This window comes from Cyrtonyx montezumae, unplaced genomic scaffold (assembly GCF_038088225.1).
Source record: "Cyrtonyx montezumae isolate F1298 unplaced genomic scaffold, pur_monq_1.0 scaffold_3, whole genome shotgun sequence".
NCBI lineage: Eukaryota > Metazoa > Chordata > Aves > Galliformes > Odontophoridae > Cyrtonyx > Cyrtonyx montezumae.
Window position 1 is genome coordinate 124445532 of NW_027072034.1, and position 22941 is coordinate 124468472.

General features: G+C 43.9%; 1 protein-coding gene across 4 annotated transcripts in view; it reads left to right on the plus strand.

Moving 5' to 3' along the window:
- Window positions 1-9100: 9100 nt before the first annotated feature.
- Window positions 9101-22941, plus strand: part of KCNC2 (potassium voltage-gated channel subfamily C member 2) — a 94080-nt gene continuing 80239 nt past the window's right edge. For all 4 annotated transcript variants that reach the window (XM_065743268.1, XM_065743270.1, XM_065743269.1 and 1 more), the window contains exon 1: window positions 9101-9794. In XM_065743268.1, the coding sequence (XP_065599340.1) occupies window positions 9153-9794 (642 nt within the window). In that variant the 5' untranslated portion in view covers window positions 9101-9152. The remainder of the gene's footprint in view (window positions 9795-22941) is intronic.

Genomic DNA, 22941 nt, shown 5'->3' on the forward strand with positions numbered 1-22941 from the left:
ATCACATGCTCTGACATACTTGTTCACTCAGGAGAGCTGTACCAACTATGAAGTTGTAAGAAAATGCTTGTGCAGCGATTGGGAAATGACAGATCAACATACTTTTTTTTTTTTTTTTTGGTGAGAAGACCTTCCCTGTGATACTTTTAGAAAGGATATTCCGAATTATGCTATAGAATAGAAAAAATGTTGACAACTGGATGCTTCCTTAGAGGTCTGCTTATCAGCAGAAGCTGCATAGGTCATATGTGCTGTAAATTAAGTGCCTTTTTATTTTGTTCTTAGCGCTGAAATTAGGTGAATGATATACACAAATGATATTTCTATAACTTCAGTAGTAATGCGCTTTCTTCTTCTGAAGACAGGTTCTGTTAATCTACAACAGGTCTAATCTACAATAAACTATAAAGGTCAAAAATTGTCTGAAAAAGACAAGTATGGACTTTGGCAATTCTGAAAAACCTGCCAGGTATATCATTTCTATTAACTTCAAGGTCAGTTACACATCACAGTGGCTGTCTTTAAACATCAACTATGACATCTTTGGTGAGTTTTTAATGGAGTTCACAAAAGTTCCTTTTTAAAAAGTCATTTTCCATCTGCCTGTTGTTATTTGTTCTGTCAAATTAAGAAGGTGGCAAAGAATTTACATGGGCTTCTATTCAAATCTGGCTCACTGTGCTTACAGTTACTAGCAAATCCAGAAGGAAGCTACATTCAAACCAAGGTCTGTGACGTCTGATTCTTTTTATTTTCTGTAATGGAAACAAGCATTTGGCAGTGCTGGAGATGGTAGTCTGTGGAAATCAATGAAGTGATGCTGCAACTCCTGAGGCACCATCCCTAGCGCTGTTCAAGAAGCGTTTAGATGAGGTGCTAAAGGATTTAATTTAGTAGTTGGGTAGAGATAGTGATAGGAGGATGGTTGGACTAGATGATCTTATAGGTCCTTTCCAACCTTATGAACTTATGAACTTATTCTTAAGGTCCAGATGGTACAAAATAGCATATTTTTTTTCCTGCATAAGTAGCATCTAATAGTGTATCTTTCCTTCGTAGTCTAAATTCTTCGTAGCCAATTCTGTACTGGACTTTCATGTTGTTAACCTTCTTGCCTTTAGGAAGCCTTTGAGTCAGACAGAGTCTGATTTATAATCCTGAGGTATCACCAGTGATGACAGAGGAACCTGGTATTTCCTTCCAGACACAATGACACTATTTTTTTTCTACAGGAGTTTTATATATATGCACATACGCACATGTTTCTCAACTGTAATGGTTCCTATTTATTTCCTGGAAGACTACAACAGTTACAAAGAGCACACTATGTGATAGAGCAAATCCTCAGCTACAAAACACTATTTTTCAATGCCATTAGCTGTGTGTTTTCACTAGCAATGAACAAGAGCCTGCATGCCATGCTCATAAGCATCTGCACCACTGGAGGTGACTGTCACCACTATGGAGACATACCACGCACTGCCTCACAGTGCTCACAGCCACTGGTTGGTTTCCATCAACACTCAGAAAACATCAATGAATGTCAATAGGTGCATTTTTTTTTCTGCATGGAGGAATTAAGAGACACACTCTTGGTTCATATGCACTTTCATGTCAGACACCATTCTGCCAGATTGCCCTTCTGCTGCCATCTCTCACACAGCAAAAAAGTGTAATGGGATATTGTTGGGGAGGTTCAACCTCTACTGCTGTTCCACCAACATCTGCCTCTGATTTCATGGGCCAACACAGAGGCACTGTCTTTCAAACAGAAAAAGAAAAGCAGAAGGCATCAAATGGTAGCATTTTTAGGGGCAGTAGGGGAGATGAAACAGTAGGAAGGCAGCAAGGGTTTGTCTTGTTGGAAGTTGGGAGCTAAACTCATTGGGAACTGATTAATTCAGGTTCCCATGGTCCCTGTTACAAGGATACCTCTCAGTGTCAAGGGTACTTCTGGTGTCTGTATTATTATTATTTTTTTAATCAACCCTGTTTCTGGGGCTATTGGTAATTCTGCGTTTGTTTTTATTTTGAGGTTTGGCCAAGGCCATTATAAAACTCACTCGGGGTAGAAGAATGCTGTGGGGGAAGCCTGCTTTACCTTTCTTTACACTTCATGTGGGGAAACCCCAGGCCATTATAGGATTCTGCAGGTTAAGATAAGTGGAAACTACAATAGCAGCTTCAGTGATCTATCTTAAGCACTACTCCCTTTTCTTACAACCTGTGTTGAGTAAGTGCACGTTTAATGACTCTGATGACTAATCCTGAGATCCTGTGATTTGTCTTGGCATGAATTAGATCCTGTACTCATGCTGATAAAATTACTCCCCTGAAGTCACTTCCTCTGACAGTAGTATTTGCCTTGCAGATGTTAGTCATTAAGCATCATCTGTGAGGATTGCACTTATTTTCATGCAGTAGATGTTCTTGAGTTCTCCTTTCTTTTCAGCATTTCAAGACCAAAGTAAAACCTAACAGAGTTCAAACAGGTGCTACAGCTTTACTCTTTTTAATGTATTTTTTTGAAACCAGCACTTTGGAAGTGCCTGATATGGCAGTGAAGAGTAGTCCAAATGCAAATTAATACAAATTTGTATTTTTATACGAGGTGGTGACATGCTTATGTGCTCTTGGAAGTGCACTATGCCATTTCTGTTCTGTGAAGCTGAACGTGTTTGTGACAAAACGGGGTGCAGTGATGCTCATCCCAGAGGAGAGCCCATGGACCGTTGGTCTTGTCCGCCTGCATTCATGACCACATTCACACAAAGAAGGGGCTGGGTGGTTGTAGGATGGGAGCTGACCCAAAGAACCTCCAAATGAATGTTAAATGCTGAACTCAGTGAGTTATTAAAGACTGTAAAAGAGCCTTAATTGTGATTCTGCTGCATTTAAAACTAGAGTGGCCCTTTCTGGAGCATGGTGGCTTAAAGGTACACTCGTGTTGGCAGCTCTGCTCTTGGGCACCTCTCTGCTTTACGGCTTCTACCATAATTCTTCAGATGAAGAGGAAATTTTCTGCGCTGTGCCGCAGGCCAGTCACTATTTCATTAGTGTGTTTTCCAGCTTTAAAGCCTGGAGCTACAGCTGAGCTAGGACACTGTGCAAATAATTCCCTCAGGATGCAGTCCTTGCCTCAGAATGTGTGCCATCTGTGCTGGAAAAGGAGAGAGGGGGGTAGGAGAAGGGAATATTATGTTAACGCTGTGAGCAGCTGCAATGTAACGTAAGCACAGGCGTCTCAGCCTGTCTCTTGCTTAAAAAATATCAATGATGATAATTTGTAGAAAGAAAAGCTAATTTAAAAGTCAGAGTAAATCTCTGCATAGATGAACAGGAACTCTAGGCGGGAGTAACCTAAGCAGGCAGGGTTTCAAAACAGGATGTTTTTTGTTGTTTAAGCAACTCTCAGAGAGAGAATCTTTAGAATTCGTGATGCTTGCAAGATCAGCGTGGACATGCCACCTTCTTTGGCAGCTAAGTATAAGTGTCAGTGTGACTGGTTTGCTCTGCACTCAAGGTGATTTATTCAAAGGTACACAGAGACTCAGGAAAACTTGAAGCTTCACAACTTCCTTTGATTTTCCTTATACTGGGACAGGCTGCTAACAGCTAGTGAGGCTGCTTCTGCCAAGACTTCTCTGCTTGAGCACAACCTTGCGTGTGGCTCCTTAGGCCTGCTGGCTCCTTGCCTCTGAGGAGGATGTGCTGCTGATGGTGTGACCAGTGGTGGATGTGGGATTCCCTCTCTGGCTCTCCCCTTCTGGGCAAAGTAACAGCCAAATTTACAGGCTGCAAAGCAAAACCTGTGCCAGCACCTCTAACTTTTGCGAGCAAGGCTGAAGCGCTAGCAGAGGAGATGCAGTGTTTATCTCTTGAGAATACTGTTCTGTTTCCATGGCAGTAGACAGCTCAGTCCAGATTTGGGCAATCTTGTCTGCAGAGTGGTAAGAAAAAAAAAAATTGGAGAGAAAAACTTGACTGCAACTGAATGGAGGCAGTCAAAATTAATCAAGCTTGCATACAATGAGACTGGATCTGCTGTGTGAGACTGCAGATGCTGAAGAAGCCTCTGCTTCCTGCATAGCTAAGGCATCAGATTTAAAATCTGTCTGCCTCAGTCAATGAGACTCTGTGTGAGACTTCTGCCTCTTGCACTCCAGGGATTTTCTTCTGATGGGTAAACTGTAACTGCTCATGATGCAAGAACAAAACCATGGCAAAACGTAACTGTTATTCCTTGGATCAATAGTAGAGAATGAACCATTATTAAAAAATCAGTGATCAATGAAATGGCTGCCTCTCCAGGGATGCCTCAAAGATCATCAGTCCTGAGAAGATAACTTGTGAAAGCAGATCCCTCACCTTGCTGGCGTAGATAAGGTGTAGTTTTCTATTAAACATCAATGAAATTAATGGAGTTGGTTAGTCACAGAAGGGAGGAAAATGATAGATGAGGTAGGTTGGTAGGTGATAGTTGAGCTATGATGGAACAAAAAAACTGGGTGGAGCAATACTGGAGCTGTCAAAAAATGGTTGCAGTCCTCTTGTGTGTTTCCATTCTGATGTCATATGAAGGAGAGTTTCTTGATTTCCTCAGATAAATCTCCATCTTGTGCTGGTTCTATATCAGATTTGAATTGATTTCAGGAGAAGATCCCTTAAAATTACCATTAAATGAAACATAAAACTGCTCCTAAATTACTTTAGTAAGTGGTTCTGTTATTTTCAAAACATGGACTAGCTGTTGGCTGATGGTAAGTGGAGTGTGCATTGCAGTGGGAGCTGGGTGTGACAGAGATCTGGAGCTGCACAAGGTAGAATGTTCCAGTCCCAGCTCAGTGGGCATGTTGCTTCCCAACATCTCTCTTTTGGAAAGAGAAATCAAAAGCCTATTTTAACATATGCAAAGTGATGGACTTTACCACTCACTCCCCACCCTACTTGTGCTGTGCATTACTAACCCGTCAATGCAATTAGTGTTCATCTGTGCTACCAACGTGTGCTGTGCCTTACTGAATCATAGAATCACAAGGTTGGAATGGACATACAAGATCATCCAGTCCAACTAGCCACCCATTACCATTGCTACCACAAACTACTAAACCATATCTAGTAGCTCCTCATCCACGCACCTCTTGAACACTGCCAGGGATGGTGACGCCACCACCTCCCTAGGCAGGCCATCCCAGTGCCTGACCACTCCCTGAGAGAAAAAGTTTTTCCTTATGTCCAATCTAAACCTACTCTGGTACAACTTATGGCCATTTCCTCAGGTCCTGTTGTTGCCTGGGAGAAGAGGTCAAACCCCTCCTCATCACAATCTCCCTTCAGGAAGTGGTAGAGTGCAATAAGGTCTCCTCTGAGCCTCCTCTTCTCCAGACTAAACAATCCCAGCTCCCTCAGCCGCTCCTCATAAGACTTGTGCTCCAGGCCCCTCTCCAGTTTTGTTGCCCTTCTCTGAACACGCTCCAGGGCCTCAATGTATTTCTTGCAGTGAGGGGCCCAAAACTGAACACAGTACTCGAGGTGCGGCTTCTCAATAGACCCCAGACTTCAGTCTGCTACTTTTTCTTTCATTAATAAACATAATGCAAAAGGAACTTTTCCAGATTTTTGCTTTCCAGTGAGTGACACCCAATTCCCTAGAAAGGCACAGAGAGCTGAAGATCTGGGATGCTGTGAGATGAGTGGAGCACACCTGTGTGCATGAACTGGCTCCTACAGGGGACCTCTGCCTGCTCCTGTGGGACTATTGGAGAACATGAATGCTTTCATATTTTGTACATCTCATCTGATCTTAGGTTTTTTGATCATTTTTCTACGGGAAGACCTATTTTCACCAATTGTGTGGTATTGATCAAACCACATTTAGTCAATGCAGTAGAAATGCAAAAATGCAGTTGTACTCTAGAAATGAAAAATGATGAGATCTTCCTGCTGGCTCTGCTTCTAGCCTTGCGCAGTTTAATTATCCCGTGGCTTCTAACAGTTGTATTTTACAGACATTCACTTAATCCAATACTTCTTTTTTTTTGTCCCCAATTTCCGAACAGCGATTCTGATTTATCACCAGTGTACTTCAGTATAATGTGGCTGTCACATTGTGCAAGTTCTGGAATGAATTACTGCATGTCAACAGTGGGACTGATTATAAGTAATAGGGAGGAGGGAAAAATAAGCAAAAGAAACAAGTAGAGCCTTAATAAAACCCTAATGATGGCAAATATTTAAAATAATTACTTTGTTTATTTAATCATCAACTAAACTGATATAAATTGATCATATTTTGGCTGTGTTGCACTATCTTCATTGTAATTCTCAATTATAAAATTGGTTTCTTCGTTACCCAATTACAATATCATATGAAAAAATATGAAAATATGAATAAGCCAGAGAAACTCAGTGGCTTCTGCCTTGTGTTTTGCCCCAGAAGGCAGCTGGGTGGGTTAACCCCCTCTAGTCAATTGAGCTCCTAAAGTGGGGGGATGCAGCGTGTGCCTTTCTCCTTCAGATCTGCTTTTCTGCCTTGTCCTTTCTCCCATTTATTCCATTTCGACAGCTGCTCATTCCATGACTTTGCACTGCAGTTCTAAGCTTGCAAGAAGAATGATCACTTCTAGTAGCTAAAATGCTCGTTTTGGCTTGTGTTTCTAATAGCATCTGATGTCACTGCTTTCTCAGTTAAAGCAGTCCCACGGAAACCCTCCTACCCAGCAGGGAACTGCTCGGTGTCACTCAGTTCTTCAAGGAAAGTTCACAGTCCTGAGCTACAGAAATGTTCCCACTAAACTTTTACGTGCAAATGTTTGACAGTTTGTGAATAGGTTTCTTCTGTTTTGTTTGTTTGCAGACATGTTGCGTGGTAAATCCTGAAATCAATTCTTACATACATCTGACTTGTTTCCACTTCTGCTGGAAGTGGTAGTACCAAAATTCCGTGTCCTGTGGGGGGAAAAATTAATTCCTAACTGTTATTTCTCCCACCCACAATGAATATTGTCTGTGTGTTCTGTGATGCCACTTAATAAAACACTGGCTCTGAGAATACAATGTCTGACATAACTTCATCCTTCATTGAGAAATGTGCCACATGCTGGAAACACAGGGAAGAATGAGGCAGAGAAATTAATAGCATTATATTTAGAAACAGACATTGTAGGATACGGACACTTTGACTTGACTGACAGAATGTTTCCCTAGAGAAGAGACCATTCTTGTCTTACCACTTAGAAAAAATATGCTTGTCTCTTATTCTTCCCCACACAGTAAAAAAAAGAAACACAATCAGTCTTCAGGATGTCTCATAACACAGGCCTTTCTCATGGCATCTGCGTTACGGGGTACGACAGTAAAATCCTGCTCATGAGACACCATCCCTGTTAGTCCCTGTAGTGGTGGCTGGTCCTTGTGGAGGAGTCCTCGTGCTGTACCCCGACACGGACATGGGCTTTGGGCAGCACTGGCAGCCCAGGGGCCTTCCCAGAGCTTGCATTATACAGCCTGGCTGGTGCTCTGGCGGCTGCTGCCACCCTATGGCTTTCCATAAGGGATGAATGCTGCAGAGCTCCAATGTGTTGCATTCCTCCAGAAACCTTTCCTAGGTCAGAGGGAAGACAATGAATATTCATTTGGCTTTGCCCTCTCCCATGTCCCCTTTTCTCATAAATCCCCTCTGCAAAGAGAAGCAGGCATTGCAGGAGCAGTGCTGCTCTGGTTTAGGATGGGCGAGTGCCTCCTACTGGATTTCCAACTCTGCACTTGCATATTAATTTCTGCTCCCAGGAGGTTTCACTGACTGACTTCATCTGCCTCGGCAGGAAATAGTCCAGCTTATTTATTTATTTTAGGAACTTCAAAATGTCCATCTGCAACATGCTTTTGAAACTCGTTTCCCAAAGTTGCTGCAGCTCTGGGGGCCCGTATTTACATCATGGATGCCACACACACACACAGATCTGGGTTAGAGCAATCTGGCCGAAGCACGGCGTCCTCTGAGCAGCGCTGCCAGCAGAGCTCTGCCCTCCCGGAGCGGCGGCGTCCAGCCACAAGCCCTGACATGGAGGGGGACGCTTCAGACACCGTTTGTTACCCCGCTTCGAGCCATGTGCCCTGGGTGTGGAGGATGAACTTTTTTCCCTGAGGAAGCATTACGAGGAATCGCTTCTCGCTTTGCCTGTCTTTTTTCCGGGGCTGAAAGCCTCTTTCCCTTTGACTAACTTGAGCGGAGAGCAGAAGGGAGCAAAACAGCCGTAGAAAACCATTCAGCCGCCTTGGAGGCAGGGTCCGACGCGCTCCCCTATACGATACGGGAGCTCTCGCCTTCACTCTGTCCCCTCTCCCCACACACGGAGGACGAGCCGTACCCCCGCAGCCGCCCGCACACCTCGGCTACAGCGGTGGGGCCGGAGGGCAGCGGGGGGCGGTGCTGCCCCCGCCGCGGGCGGAGCTTCGGCCCCGTCCGGTGCTCTCGGTTCTCGCTCGGCTCCGGGCTCCCCGTGTTCGGTGCCGGAACGGTTCGGCTTCAGGTGTCCGCCCGCGGTGCGCGATGGCCGCGGGGCTCCCACGCGGGCGGCCGGAGCCGCCTCTCCGCCCGCCGGAGTTGAGCACGGGGAGAGGGGGAGCGGCCACCTGAACGCGGAGCAATACAACAAGTAGCTCTCGCCCAGCCGCCGGCGCCCGAGACGAGGAGCCGCCGCCGGGCCGCTCCAGGTACCGAGGGGTGGGGGCCGGGAGCGACCCTTCCCCGGCTCTCCCCGCCGTGCGAGAGGCAGCGAGCCCAGCCCCGGGGCTGCTCCGTGCCGTCCCCTCGCTCGCGGCCGTCTCCCTCCCGGGATTAGAGGTGGGAGGAAGAGACGCGGCTCTCCCACCCCTCTTTGTTGTGCTTCGGCTGTAGGTGCCGGCTGCCCGCGCTCTGTGCCATCGGCTCGAGGAGGAGCGGAGCCGATGGGGGCGGCGGGAGGCAGAGCCGGGCGCGGGGACATCGCGCCGGGAAACGGGGTGGGACGGAGGCGGCCGGGATAGGCGGGGAATGGCGCGGGGATGCCGGGGGGGCTTCTCCTTCATTCCTTCTCTCTGTCCGCGCTGAAGGCAGAAGCTCGTCGCGCTCCTCCGCCCCGCGCCGCCCCAGTCATGTCCCACCCGGAGCGATGGGGAAGCTCGAGGACAACGAGAGGGTGATCCTCAACGTGGGGGGGACGCGGCACGAGACCTACCGCAGCACCCTGAAGACCCTGCCGGGCACCCGCCTGGCGCTGCTCGCCGCCGAATCGCAGGGCGAGTCCCCGGGAGCCGAGGAGCCCCCGCCGCCGCCGCCGCCGCCTCCCAACGCGGCCCCGCCGGCGGGCGGCTGCCCCGAACCCGGCAGCGGCTGCAGCCCTCGGGGCGGCGGCGGGGCCAGCGAGTTCTTCTTCGACCGCCACCCGGGGGTCTTCGCTTATGTGCTCAACTACTACCGCACCGGCAAGCTGCACTGCCCCGCCGACGTGTGCGGGCCGCTCTTCGAGGAGGAGCTGGCCTTCTGGGGCATCGACGAGACCGACGTGGAGCCCTGCTGCTGGATGACCTACCGGCAGCACCGCGACGCCGAGGAAGCGCTCGACATCTTCGAGGCGCCCGACCTGCTGACTGGAGAGCCCCCCCCCGACGGCGACGACGACGACATGACGGCCAAGCGGCTGGGCATCGAGGACGTGGCGGCCACCGCTGAGGGCAAGGGTGGGCGCTGGAGGCGGCTGCAGCCCCGCGTCTGGGCGCTCTTCGAGGACCCCTACTCCTCGCGGGCCGCCAGGGTAAGCGCCCACCACCAGCCCCACTGGGGTGAGGAGTGGGAGCTGTGCCTCCAGGAGCCGGCCCACCATCCTGGGCTTGGTTGGGACGTGGGGGTGCTGATGTCTGGAGGACCACGCTGTGTGCCGTTGGGCTCCGTAGTTAGTGTGCATTCTGGGGGCCTGCAGGGCTGTAGGTGCACTGTGCCCTATGGCTTTCAGGGAGGTGTTGGGTTGTGTGAGGTGATGAGTGTCCACGGCCCTTCTAGTGGGGCTCTGCTGGCAGCAGGACCCGGTTATAGGGCACCCACCTGCCCTCTGCAGCTGAGGGCTGTGAGGGAACACAGGTCTTTAGTGAGTTCTCATCAGATGGGGTTTTAGATTTTGGCCTTTTCTTCTGTGCTGGAGCATGGTGTGAGTTTCAGCCCTGACGTGTAGTTGCTGCTGTTGGTGGTGATGAGTTTTGCTTTTCTAATCCATGGAACAAGCAAACGGTTGTAACACCTTCAGGAGAAGTACGCAGCAGTGCCTTGAACTCAGCTGTGGGAACAGCTCCCAGCAGCGAGTCCTAACCGCAGCACGTGAGAAAGAGCTCGTGGTTGGAATGGGCTTGGATTTAAAGCAGCAGGAAGCATTTAGCAGTGCTTTCACTGGGCATCCCTGTGCAGAATGCAGACCTTGTCCTACAGCAGCAATTGATACTGTCCCTCACAGTGCCACTGGGATCACCACAGCTCAATGGAGAGTGGGGTGTCAGGGGGTGCAGAGCTCCAGCTGGTGCCCAAGTGTCTCTAGAGCAGGCTGCATTCTGAATATGCATTAGTAGTGTTTTTATTGTTGCTCATTAAGGACATGCATTCAGCTTGCACCTTGGCCACCCAAATTCAGCAGAGTTCAGGTGTTGGTACCTGGCCTCACAGCAGTGTGGCGGTCCTACTGCTGCTGGACAAGCTGCTGACAGCAGCATAGAGCCTTCCACTGAACTTTGTGGTACACTGGCAGCGATCGTGAGAGAACCTATTTACCTTTTTAAAGTTAGAAGGTGGCTTGAAGTATTATATTCTGATTTCAGCCACAAGCGGCCAGAGTGAGACAGTGCCAGAGCTGCAGCTCTGAGTTCTGGTTCTGTTCAGGCTGCTCGGATTGCTGCTGGCAACTTGGAAGCATGGGTCACCTCTGTGCCTCAGGTGCCAGCATATGCCTGCACCCACACCCCAAAGTGCGGCAGCTTGGGTGGTGCTACACCCAGCTGGGAGCTGAGGTGCTATTGAGGTTTGGTATTTCCCCACACCTGAGTTAGACACTTAGTTTTCTGAGTATTATGGCAAAGATGACATTGTTTTGTGTCAGCCGAAATGATGACTAACTCTAAAAATATTTGGGTGAGATCCTTGCTGAGTGCAAGAAAAGCTCTGTGAGCATCAGTTGTGCCTTGTAGGGTGAGCTCCTGACTCATGTGCTGCTGGGATGGTGGTGAAAGTGGAAAACTTTCTTAAGAACGGTGGTAATCGTGCTCCGTGGCAGCGCTGCCTGATTGAACTTCCGCAGTGTCTGTTCAGAGGAACGTGATGCTGAGAAGGACTGGATATTTATTATTAATGGCATGGTACTTAATATTTCTGATGTTTTCTTTATCCTAAACTGTGATCTCTAAAAATAGAAATTTATAGAAATTCAAATATAAGTTGCCATGGTAACCTATTGGGGGATAGTGCACACACAGATTATTCTAGCAAGACCATCCAGTGATGTTATATAAACAGTGGAACTCATCTGTTGACGAGAAGGTGTACTGCAATAGGGGCTTAAAGAAATCCACTCTAATATACGCGCTTTGATAGTGCCATCTACTAGCCGTGCTGTTTGTAAATATACAATGTAATCCGTGTGCAGACAGTTGCTTTGAAACCTGCTACACTCTCCTTTGTATCTCAGATTCAGGAGTTACACCTGAATATCGCTTGTTTTCATTTCACTGTTTGGGGTTTTTCTGCTCTCTGTTGGAGCTCTGCTGTGTGGATGGAGAGGTCCCACAGGGTTAAATCCTCTTTTGCAGTGCAGATCTGTACCCAGTTCTTATTGCACTGTGTGTGCTGTGAGTGTGGCTGGTTAACAACAGTGGGGTATTTTGGACTCCTCTGATGGCCCCTGGCTCATGAGTACAAGGGGCTCGGTATGCTTTAGTAATGTGAAGAGAGATGTTGAAATAGTTGGTAAGAAAGTGTGAGAGGCACAATTAGCACTGAGTTTGACAGAGTGTCTGCAGATGCCCGGCGGGACCTGCAATGTCAGGGCTAGTCTCAGATACCATATTTCAAATTAATTAAGCTTTTAAGGCCTTTTATTTTTGAATAATAGTTGAAATATGGCGCTGTTTAAAGAAATAATTAACATTTCTCATTGATCGTTGTTAAGGATTGTATTCTTAGCTCAGGAACCCAAAAGCTGCCCGGCGACTTGCAGTGCTCGTGGCTGTCTGTCTGTCTGTCTCTCTGAGCAGCCTGTCTGTCCATGCACAGAGCAGGAATGGGATGGGGTTGCCAGGCTGTATGCTGCTGGAGAAGAGAAACTCTTGTGTGTGGCTGTACCTGCGGTGCTGCTGCTGGAGGCTGCCTGCAGTGACACTTATGCTGGCCTCCAGTGCTTGGAGAGGTCGGCTGTGGGAAGGGTTGGTGAAATGAGGGAGGTGAGCAGGGGAGAGAACTGAGTTTATGGGCACACTCAAGGCGCAGAGCCCCAGAGATCATACAGGACAGCGTTCTTAGTGAAGTTGTATCTTTCTTTGGTGGCTTGTGGACCTTGCTGGGTACCAGGGTGGCTCGTGTGGGCTGCTCAGGATGCAGATGGCTTTTACTTTTAGTGGAAGCAGCACTGCTGGGATAGTCTGACAGACACACCATGAATGAAGCGAGGAGGATATGGCCAGCTCAGAGTGTTAATAGTGAAGTGCTGGCCTTATTTGCTTTATTAAAAACAGAACAGGCATTTAATTTCTAAGTGCAAGTCTTAGAAATTCTTGAGTTTCAAAGATTTTTCTTCTATCTGAAAGTGGTTATAGGAATGTACAAAGAAAATAGTAAAGATTACATAGGAACTGAAAGAGTGGGCTTTCCTCTTGCCATCTTCATAAGTTCATAAGTTCATAAGGTTGGAAAGGACCTATAAGATCATCTAGTCCAACCATCCTCCTATCACTATCTCTACCCAACTACTAAATTAAGTCCTTTAGCAAGGAATCTTACTAATGAAAGTGCAGAATTTACTCTTTGAATTGAATTGAATTACTCAGAATTTACAGAATTTAAGTGGGGAAAAGAGTCTGTTCCCTTACGCTGGCTGCTCTTAAAGCATCAGCACCTTGTGCCTGGGATAAACACCGTGACACATCACTGCTTTGGGTATTCACAGATGCCGTGACTTCGTGGGTGCACGGGCTGACTAAATCATATTATAAGTAATTTTTATTCATTCATTTCTGGAATGCTGGCTGTTAAGAGTCTTAATTGCAAATAGTTGCTTAATAAGTTACCCGCTCAATGCAAGCCACTTTGATCTGTGTTAAATTTAGATGATATCTGGTGGCACTGACATAGCAGTGAGGTAAAATCAGGAAGATTTCTGCCTCCCTAACTTCTGCCTTTTTCTCTACAGCTGTTCTGCCTGCTGCTGCTACTGTTTCCATGGAAACAAGCCAGCTCTTGGCTTCCTTTTTTCATTGAAAACAGCCTTCTCTCTGTCACTTATTAATCTCAGAAAAGCATTCTGTCATGGCTCTGACATGAATGCCACAGAGCTGATCTGCCTGAGCATCTCAGGAATGGATGCTGGTATGTATGCACCCATGCACATAGCCAGATTCATCCTCTGACTTTAAAATAATTCGATTAATGGACTTGCTCTGAATTTCCTTTGGTATAACTGGAAATGGAAATTAGCTTACCACACACAGCCCAAGATAATAACAGTACTGAGAATTATTCTTGGCTGAGAAATCTGGCAGACAGCATCCCGTTCCTCTGTTCAGTTCAGACACGATGCCCTGCTGCTCTTTGTCACGTTTTGTTTACAGCAGCGAAGTGCTGAAATGATTTACGTTGGGATTAGAACGCATCTTCAAACCCATTCATAACCCATTCATGTGGTGGTGGAGGAGCAGCTCTGGGGAATACTGCGTAGGTTTCAGTGCTTCTGTTTGGTCAGGTGTCACATTACTGTGCCATCGAGTGATGCCATCAGGGTAAGCAGGAAGGGAATTAAGAATAGTGGTATCTTCTTATTCATAAGGTGTCTGGTACCACTACGTTCTGAAGAAGATGGCATTTTTACTTGGTTTTTTGAACTCGTGTTGAATCGTAATGAAAAAAATCCAAACTCAGACTAATGCCAAATCCTTGCTTAGTGTCCCTCGTTATCAGAACATTACGATTTTTAAAGGGGTTTTGTGTAGAAAATTAATCTTACTTGGCCTTTTCTTCCTCAGCAGTCATTGCTAGAAGGTGTCTGTTCTCTCCTCATGAGGTTGCCTTTCAACCAGGGTAGCAGTATCAGAGCACAGCCGAGGCATCTCTGTACATCTACTAAACATTTCATACAACCTCTGGAGGAAGAGCTGCTTTGGTGCTGTTCATTTTTGCAGAGGCTGCTGATCTTCCTATACTGCAAACTTGGCTCATCCTGGAGAAGTGTGTTTCCTTCAGCCAGAACAGGAGAGAAAGGGTTTGTGCCCTCTGTGTTTGGCACCTGATGGGATGTTTCCTTTTCATTCTCATTCCTGAAGTCTTCTTCAGACCTTACAGCTGGCAGCATGGCTTACATAAGCTTACTGATCCCACGTAGGAGCTTGTGGGGGTTTCTGCAGTGTACTTTTTACCACGAGTAAAGTAGGTAGGCCAGTAAAAATACAGAGAGGATAAAATACGGGATGTCAAGCTGTTGCTTATGATTCTACAAAGGATATTTCTATGGCAATACGATTTTCTCTCTACTGTTTCTTCCCAAGTGCACTACTCCTGGTGCGAGGGCTGAAGCAAGAGGATATTTCTTGCATCAAAACCAGTTTGAACTGGTGAACTCAGTATGCAACTGCAGAAATGTGTACAGACATACTGATACAAGCTTAGCATTCAACGTGATAAAAGAGGCTGTGAGTTGGAGTGCTGGTTTGGTACATTCATTGCCCTATCACGACATAGAGATGTACATACTGCTGTAACTGAGTGGTAAGCTTGTGAAAAAACACCTAGATATAGCTGTAGAGGGGAAAAAAAAAAAGATTTCTCATTCTTTTTAGTCCTACAAATGTGTTTAATTAACATCATTGTTAGTACTTTATAATGACTAAAGCATTTTTGAAGGAAAACCTCCCATCTGTTAATCAGTAGTGTTAAAAATAGAATGCCATCTAATCATACAATTTCTTGTGATTTGTTTTACAGATTTTTTTGACTGAAGTGGTGACATGAAACTTAAAAACCAAATTATCCAATTACGTATTATAACTGTATTTTTTCCCCCTGCTTTTAAGTTGTCTGAGAATTTTGAGATGCTGCTGTGTTTTTGATCTTTATACTAGTAGGTTAATTATTGCAGGGGTGTAATAACTCAGTCTTTTCTTATTACAGACAGCCTTTTGTAGATCCTTAGTATTACTAAGTGAATCCTGGGTATCAGGTCTTTGACGTGCTCCAAGAAAAAATGTTGTAAATAGAGGAGAGCAGTCTGTTATCCTGAGTCACTAATATGTGCTGGATATGAAATGCAGTATAATTTATTTCTGTGATAAGTGTAGTTTCTTACATTGTCATTAGCATGCAGCATATGAACCTGTATTTTTTAGTGTACCTACTCTCCAAACAAGGCAGAGCATCTCTTGGAACTTGTTTCTGGTTTTGATAATGGGTTGAGTACCAGCTGCATAGCAGTAGTCTTCTTCTTAAATGTTTAATCCTTATCCTAAGAGAAAGAATTCTTTAGGAATGACTACAGCCACACTAGAATGCTTTGTTTGGTAAAAGCAGAAGTCTACTGTAATACTAGGGCAATTTAGAGCAGCAGAAATCACACACTGAGTGGTAGTTTTAATGGCTGAGAAAATTCTCTTTCAGTGAATCATTTTGGAGAACACAAAGTTCAGTATGATGACACAGAGGGCTGCGGAATGGTGCTGTGAAATACTGCATACGTGTGGTTGCAAAAATAAGGACTGTGAGCTGCAATCCTGATAATTTTGCTTGGGGGACACCACTGGTCCCCATCTCAGTGCAGGGTTGGAGTGGTCAGCAGTCACAACTGGCATCCTTCTGTTGATGGTGCTCTTAAATAGAGGCAAGAGTAGTGTCACCATTTGTATTTTGGTTGGCTTGCTTAATTTCTCAGTACATAAATGTTCACAAAAGACTTTTATATGCTATCTACTGTGAGATAAAGGGTAATCAAGTATATTGATATTTAACAGCCTGTGCAACCACAGGTATATACTTAAAAGTAGTGGTAAAAAAATCCTGTTGCATAATATAAAAGGATGTTTTAAAGTATGCAAACACATGGCTATAAAATTTCAGATTTTTTTTAGGCAATACCATGGGAGACATCCTTGTCAGTCCTTGTTGGTGAACAGGGGTTCACAAATTTGTGGTGATTTTCAAGTGAGCAATCTGTTTTATATTGTTCACTGGCACCTAGTAATCCTATGCTTGTATGAATCATAATAACTCATAATAATTGGTTTCAGAATTATTTTATTTTGTACAGGATTACGATGGTTAAGAGGTAGAAAATGTTAGTTTGTTTTAGTTAATGTTTAATATCATCCCAAATATTCTGCACTTTTTTTTTTCTGACCAGAACTTTGCAATATTCTAAATTCAATCCAGTTATGGTTTGGAGAAGATCCTCATTTCTTTTTAGCTTTAAATTCTAGGTCTAGTATTTGCCTTCGCTTTTTCCATTTGAATGGAAAGGACATAATTGATCTTCAAGCGCATCTGGATTTCATCTTGAACATCTGACACTGGTCTGGGAAATGACTTAAAGAAATTAGGTGCTTATTTGATTTCTTGTATGCTTAAGCTTGTGTTGAAATGTTTTGTTGGAATAAGAGCTGAGTTTAGACTGCTGTAGAGGGTTACTTCCCATATTTCAAACTTCTCTTACAGTAGAAAATGAAGTCCTTTTACTACTAATATTTCTGAGTTTCATATTTTCATAGTTTAAATAAAATGTATGCAGTAAATGGCATCTGAGGCTATTCTTTGGGTAGAATTCAAGCAGGATTGCATTTCAGCCCAAGTACTGGACATCAGCTTTGCTATATAAGTAATTACCTGCTCAATAATAATTGATGTTAAACAAATTTATTTAAAAACATTGGATACCTCCATCCCTTGGCCAGTAACTATCATCACTGATGTTATTCTAGACTAGGTTGAAACTTCTGACAGCTGGCTGGAGTTATTTTCTTGCTCACCTATGTGATATTGTACCTGTAAGGTTGGAGAAGTAAATGGTAATGTTTGTCATTTGTTGCCAAAAAAGGCAGATGAAGCTGATGTTTCAGTGACCCATGAATGGTCAACAAAATTGGTTTGATGCATTGCAGCTACAGGGTCTCCTTGGTTAGTCATTGTGTGCTTTAAATTGATGCCTCCGTTGCAGGGCGAACGAACTGGGGAATTTAAAAAGTAGAGAATATTTGATATGAAGGAGAAATTACATCTTGGTGGAAAATGCATCCTTACAGATTGAAAAAAGCAGTGTAATTTCATTATTTTAGTTTTTCACGATATAGTCTGTTAGATCTTAAAACTAAAGGAGACTATTTTTCATCATGTCTATTTCTCTAATGAATGATTTTCATTAAGTTAAGGATGGAAGCTGTCAGTTGTCTTTTAACTCCAGGCATATCTACCAGATTGATGCTTTTCATTGCAGTTGCCTCTTCCTTAAAGTGCAAAGGGAGCTTTCAGAATTACTGCTTTAATGACAAGGTTTATTCAGTTTTGGAACCGGCTATTGCTATTGCAGCAAGCGTAGTAACGATGCAGGTTTCCACCTTAATCCAGCTTCTGAGAGAGGTACAGGTGTCTCCCCAAGATGTCTTTGAAGGCTCTCGGAGCTGGTTCTTAGTTATCCACGTCCTCTTTCTTCATCCCTGCCAAAGCCTTGCTCTGCCAATGAGCCAGTAATTCGCTATTCCAGTACTTTCCAAACAAGGACTTTTCTGATGCATTTGTAATAAAATTAACCATTCAACTTGAAGTACCAAGATAGTTAGTTATACATGCCTCTCTACTTTCACTGCTGCCTTTGATAATGTTTATGCTGGCAGCTTTTCTTTGAAATATTGGTGGCACGCATCACTTACTGAAATTTTGTTGGCCTTTCATTTCAGTGATTTTGTCTTCTCAACAGTTTAAAGAATTCACTAGTAGAAACACGTCCATTAGTCTTTAGAGAAGTGCAGATTTAGTTCATATTGGGTTTATATTTGATTAGAGGAACCTATCTTGCACTGGAGTTCTGACAGATTCATGAAATGAAGGTGATCTTTGAAAGAAGGTCTGCTTTAGTGAAAAAATATCAATAGCTAACTTTCTAAAACAGTGAAGAAAACCATTTAACTCCCACCTTTTGCTGCTATTCTTTGTGTAATCCTTGAAGACACAGATAGGAGATGTGTATCTCCTATAAAATCCACAAACATGGACAAATCTTATTTTGTTTTTAAAAAGCTTTGCCAGTAAACAAATAATGAGGTAATTGTCATGGTTTGTAATCTTAATGTGAGCAAAATCCTTTCGCCCAGAGCCCTGTGATATTGTGGGAAGGTCGTGGCAACAGTGGGGGCTAAAGGAAAATGCTGTATGTTATAAAAACCTGTGCTATAAATTTTTCATTGAAATTCTACTTCTCAGACAAGTACCATGTCAGTGTGACAGCAGTGTACCTTGCAAGAAGGTGTGAAGTGTGAATCTGACACGGGGGAGAACGTTTGTGGTCCTCATGCTTTCAGATTTCAGGTGTTTTTATCCATATATTTATCTACCTGTATATATCTCTCTCTATGAATATGACTGCAAATTGTAGAATCAAAGAATCACAGAATGGTTTGGGTTGGAAGGGACCTTAAAGACTGTCTAGTCCCAGCTCCCCTGCTGTAGGCAGTTGCCACCCACTAGATCAGGTTCCTCAGGGCCCCATCCAACCTGGCCTTAAACACCTCCAGGGATGGGGTACCTACAGCTTTCCTGGGCAACCTGTTCCAGCGTCTCACCAGCCCTGAAGTGAAGAATTTTTCTTCCTGCTATCTAGTCTAAACCCACCCTCACTTAGTTTAAAACCATTGCCACTTGTCCTATGACTATGCTCTCTATGAAAAAGTCCCTCCCTACCTTTCCTTTAGGCTCCCTTTGGGTACTGGAAGGCTGCAATGAGGTATCTCTGGAGCCTTCTCTGCTCCTTGTTTAGCAGTCACAATTCCCTCAGAAGCTCTTCAAAGGAAAGGTGCTCCAGCACTCTGATCATACTCATGTCCTCCTCTGGACCTGCTTCAGCAGCTCCGCATCCTTTCTTTGTTGGGGTCCCCAGAAGTGGACACAGTACTGTAGGTGTGGCCTTACGAGAACAGAGCAGAACGGGACAGTTGCTTCCCTCACCCTGCTGGCCACCCCTGTTTTGATGCAACTGGCCTTCTGGGATGCAAGTGCACAGTGCTGACTCAAGTTGAATTTTTCATCAACCAAAACTACCAGTCATTGTCCTCGGGGCCCAGCCTGTATTTGGGCTTAGGTTTACCCCAGCTCAGGTCCAGGAACTTGCACACTATAATATTATATAGTCAATATTACATGCACACACATTTTTAAATGTGCATAGGAGTATTCCTAACCAGTAATTATGGTAGACGAGAAGATTCTTCTTTCTTCTATCCTTTTATTTATTTGTCATTTTTTTTTCTTTTCCATCTATTTATCCTTAAAGATCTTAATGAAGAAGGCTGCATCCTGAATCCTGTGACTTAATTCTTTTACCTGTTTAATACAGATTCTGTTAGTTCAAGTAGAGTTTTGCGGGACGGTCTGAATATCTTGCTTTATTAAAGTATCATAGACTTATCTTAGTGGATTTACATATATATTTCTATACTGAAATAGTATTTTGTTAATTATATTCTGATTATGTTAGATAGAACTACTGCTCCTTTGCTGATAATTTGTTTCTTACTAAAGAACAGGAGAAACTTTTGAAGCAGTTCTGTGAGCTCTGAAACTAAGTAAGTCTTGGTTTGTTTGAAAGTATGCCTGAGCTGGTGAGGTAACTCTCAGCTACAGTAAAAGTTTTTCAAGACTGCTGTCCTTTAGTGCAACTCCATTATAAATGACCTGCTGCTGCGGAGTTCTTAGATGTAAGACAGGTAAGTTTTTTAATTTTTAAAAGGTAAATTTGATTTTACCTTAGAAGTCCTGATAACAGAAGACAAGAAAGCCCTTGCATTTCCATTTGTTGCACCATCAGGTAGTGCAGCTCCACTGCGGAGCTCAAGAAAAGGAGAAGAACAAGGAGATACTCTTCTAACCAGGAGTGGGTTTCACTGATGCAGAGAAATACCTCTGCACTTGAGAGCTCCATTTTTTTGTTCAATAAATAATAAATCAAGATGGAAATGGTTTAAGTATTTCATACAGTCACTTCTGCGTTATGACATGTATGATGTCATTAAAAAAATTATTCCAAAGCAAACCAATTTTTTGTGGTGTCCATATTTATGGAAAGCATCTACCAAATTTAAATAAGACAGTTCTTCCCGCAGATTTGTTTCATATATCCTTCAATGTTTAAGAGAATTTATGGAGTTAGGCAGAATGGCTCAAAAACCGATAAAAAGGTCCAGTTCTTCTAGTAACTTATATAGTTCTGCACTAGAACATTTTTATACCATATGTATAATATGTATATATTATATGTATACACATGTATATATGTTAAATTATGTATATTCTGTATTTCTTGAGACATTTAAGAAAATCATGTCTTTCAGGGATTAGCTTTCCTTTCTACAGCTATAGATAAGAGGGAAATATTAAGAAAACCTCAGATTTGACATTTGTTTTCTTCAGATGATGGTGATAAACACATATTATGATTTTTCATTTTAAGTAATTTAGCCTGTTTTATTATTCATTTACTATGGTTTTTAAAGTAAATTATACATTTAGTTATGTTTTGTAGAAGGGAGAGAGGTTCAGTTCAAATCCAGTTCACATCTCTGTTTCTTATGAGGCAGAACGTGAATGCTGCATAAAGAGAAGCACAGAAATTTGGAGCTAAGGTTTGTGTGGAAGATGCAGAAAGTCATTGTAGGGATTGCGTTACCAGAAACTCATTTGGTCAGTTCAGAGGGAGATGGAGTTTGACAAAGGCTTGGGGACTAATGTGCTAGCAGTGAATTCTGGAGATCCAGTTTATGTCTCTACAAGGATGAAACATCTCCAGTGGTCTGCTTCTGTGGTACACCCTGTCTGCCAATTGGGAAGGTATAATTGTTCTGTTACCTTAAAAGATCACAAAATAACATATTTTTTTTAAGCAGTGTTAAAATAGGACAATTATAAAAGGGGCATAGTGTTTCAGTTGGTGTCTGTCAAATGCAGTGAAGAGGAGAGCTTCGGTACTTCTCAAAGAAGATTGAGGGTAATTTTCTGTGCCAACCATCTCATGATCTCATTTTGCTTTTTTGATATCTTTGTCTCATTCACTTTATAGCATGGATCTGTTAGGAAATAAACTGGGATTGTGTCATTTGGATATATTCATAATGAGTATGAGAGGAAATCCCTTAAATATATGGATAATTTTGTTTACAGAACAGCTGGAAGAGCGTATTCACATAAGGTGTATATCCCACACCTGGACAATTTGGAAAAAAGGAAACTTTGAATTAAGTAAGCACTGTTCATTTTGTGAGCTGACTGAGGCAGGATCTGCATGGGGAAAAAACTTTTCAGTCATGTTTTTGAAGGTTGCTTTGTAGTGTATGACAGCAAGTGGATCAAATTAAGGTGGGGGTTGGCTCTGTTAGGCAAGTTGACAGTTTTTCCCTCTGAAACTTCCTGTTACTGAAGTAGATATCCAGAATTTAGTACACCTGAAAACAATGCAGTTTTCATTCTTCTCACCACTTGTGGAATGTTTTCAAAGCCTGTGCAGTTAAATTCAGGTGCATCAGAGTGGAGAGTCAAAATGAGAAATACTGGCCAATCTATACAGTTGACTCTGCTACCAGTTCGATCTGCAGTATACTAGAAAAGCTGTTCAATATTTTCATTGATTTCATGTTGTTTTTCTTCAGGTTCCTTAAATGGTCTCAAACCTAATCTTGTCCTGCAGTGGGAGTTCTTCATGCTCTCAGTTGCAGTTTTGCCTTCTGTGACTTGGGCAGTGTGACTAGAGGACTTGCTGGTGACGACTGTGACAAAAATGTGGAGTACCTCCGCCTTCTCCACATCCCAAGTAAACAGGTCTCCTGTTTTCTTCTGGTGAGAGCCCACATTTTCTGGTTCTGCCTTTTATCACAGGTGTGCCTACTGAAGCTTTTCTTGTGGATGTCCCTGGCCATTTTTAACTGAAGCACTCCAGCTGATCACCGACATGCTGAGTGATGCCCCCTCCTCATGTCCTCTGTCTATGCTTCCTAAAAAGCCTACATCCCCATTGCAATACTCCATAGGAGTCAGAAATTGTGGAGCCATCCTATCACATCTCTGTGATCCCAATAATATCATATCCCTGCAGGCACACTTGTCTTTAACTCCTCTTGTTTATTACCCATGCTACATGCATGTGCACAGCAGCATTTAATCTGGGCCCCTGATGAAGCTGCCTCACTGTCTGGAGTGGCTGGAATTCCTTCATGCTCCTTTGGATGTTCTACCCCTGACCTGTGATCCTTCTCTAGGCTTCTATTGGTGGCATCAAAGCAGTAGGAACTGGATAGCCTGAGGTTCCCTTCCCCAAGCAGCTTTAGTTTAAAGGCCTCTTCATTAGCTTCCCAAGTTTCTTCTAACTTGATAAATCAATTGTTTTCTAAGTAGTGTAAGCCAAAGGCAGCAAGCAAGTTGCCACAAGAATTGCTGGAAGAGTTGTGAAGGGCAGTATTGTGGGTTTGATATTTTTT